This window comes from Tremella mesenterica (genome assembly GCF_000271645.1).
Source record: "Tremella mesenterica DSM 1558 unplaced genomic scaffold TREMEscaffold_2, whole genome shotgun sequence".
In the NCBI taxonomy this organism is placed as follows: domain Eukaryota; kingdom Fungi; phylum Basidiomycota; class Tremellomycetes; order Tremellales; family Tremellaceae; genus Tremella; species Tremella mesenterica.
In genome coordinates this window covers 184,060-185,787 of record NW_006711226.1, presented here as the reverse complement: position 1 = coordinate 185,787, position 1,728 = coordinate 184,060, and the positions used below count along the sequence as shown (strand labels likewise).

General features: G+C 46.1%; 1 protein-coding gene across 1 annotated transcript; it reads right to left on the bottom strand.

The window, feature by feature from the left end:
- Positions 1 to 264: 264 nt before the first annotated feature.
- TREMEDRAFT_59937 (uncharacterized protein) lies at positions 265 to 738 on the bottom strand (the record flags this gene model as incomplete). Its single annotated transcript, XM_007002590.1, has 1 exon — positions 265 to 738. One exon carries the CDS (start codon positions 736 to 738, stop codon positions 265 to 267), a length of 474 nt encoding a protein of 157 aa, XP_007002652.1.
- Positions 739 to 1,728: the final 990 nt, after the last annotated feature.

The following is a 1,728-nucleotide window of genomic DNA, read 5'->3' as shown; positions in this document are numbered from 1 at the left end:
TTACCATGCTATACTTTTTCTTCATCTCCGTGTCCCTCATCTATCTCCGTCTTCCTTCGCTCTTACACCCCATATCGCTTTCCACATTTACTCCGTAGATTCGGTATCACTCCGCTCCCAGTTTAGTATATAGAAACACCCCTTTTTCGTAGATGTCTTGTCGAATGTATTTTCTCGTCACTTAGCAAATCTTTTGCCACTCGATCTCATCGACTTATAGTCTCTTCGATCCACTACATCACTAGGTTTGTTCCCTACGAGGCCCTATAGCCATAGCTCATAGACGCAGACTATTTTCAACGTCTGGTCCTGACAGAAAGCTTGTAACCAGTCATCATACATGGCCTTTGCCTCTTCATCCAAGGCAATTGCTGCCAACTCATCGTTCAATAGAGTTTCAGCAGCACTTTTGAGTTGTTTTCGGTATCTTTGTACCTGGGAGTGATCCATGGGATCCACGTTCAATGAAGTAGAAAGGGCATCAATGCTCTCATTAACGGTGGTAAGTTTTACTTGGGTAAACCTGGCACGTGTTACCTCGGTATTCGCAGTGTTTGCAATACTGGCAATGAGGCTCTTCTTCAACGCACTCCATCTCTCATAGACTTTAGGGGTCAGAGGATCCAATGAATGAGCAACTGAGTGCATTGAACCCCCTTCCGCCCAAGGGCTCCAGATTTGGCTTGATTCTTGATTGGGCATCCTAGGAATATTCTTAATTGGGTGTTTACTATTCATAATTAGAGAGAAGATATCATAAACAATCAGGTACTCCAGGGGATATATATAATGTATTCTCCAACAGTATTTGCTGTCCCTCAAACCGGATCCCCATGACCGGTCAGTGGCTGGAGAATCAAGGGGAAAAGTGGTTCAAGTAGAATCTCCGTGATTTGGATCCAGGAGAGCCGGCGGTGTCTATGGATATCCGGTCAACTACCATAATTTGAAACCCCCGAGATGGTTTACGGCGGGAGAAGGCCGAAGGCTATCCTTTTTGCCCTTCTAGAACGGGATTCGGCTCGATTACAAAGCAAAAAGTCATACGTCCGTTCAATGTCACCCAGTTTCGATCGAGCCTCTCACTTAGAGCGACGGGGGAGGAAGGGAGGAATATCTACCTCATTGAGACACTTTTCGGTCATCGCTTCCCAATACAGTCTGAGGTCATGTCGTGTGTATACAGCATTGTAGAGGAAGTTTGGTCCGCGGCCGAGGGAAGATCAACGATCCGTGCGCCGAACCATTTCACAGCACCGACGCCGTAACGCCTTTCTCAATACGCTCAACTATATGTCTACCATGGTGGTGTGTGTACACCAGCCTTCTTAGACAGTTGGAAAAAGACAAGCCGCTCTGGTATGTTTGGTGAATGTCTGTAAGAGTGGTGAGGACGGTAAAAGGAAATAGTCAAACTCCGGGTACGGGTTTTCCCCTTTTCAAGATTTCCCCACTGGGTTTGCTCAAAAGCGGTTTTTCACCTGTCCGAGTATGTGCGTAGACACTTGCAGCAGGACAAGGACAAGGACAAGGATACCTGTAGACAGTATATAGTACAATCAGCAAAGTACCAACTTTGCTGATTCTTCCATATCATTCTTTGGCTACATCGATTGCAGAGGAGACAAGATCCATCAGCACCAGAGACACCTAGACTTCTACAAGACTTCCATCAAGTTCAACCCAACCTGCGACTTAGTCGTCGTGTTTCCAGTACCGTTACAAGTT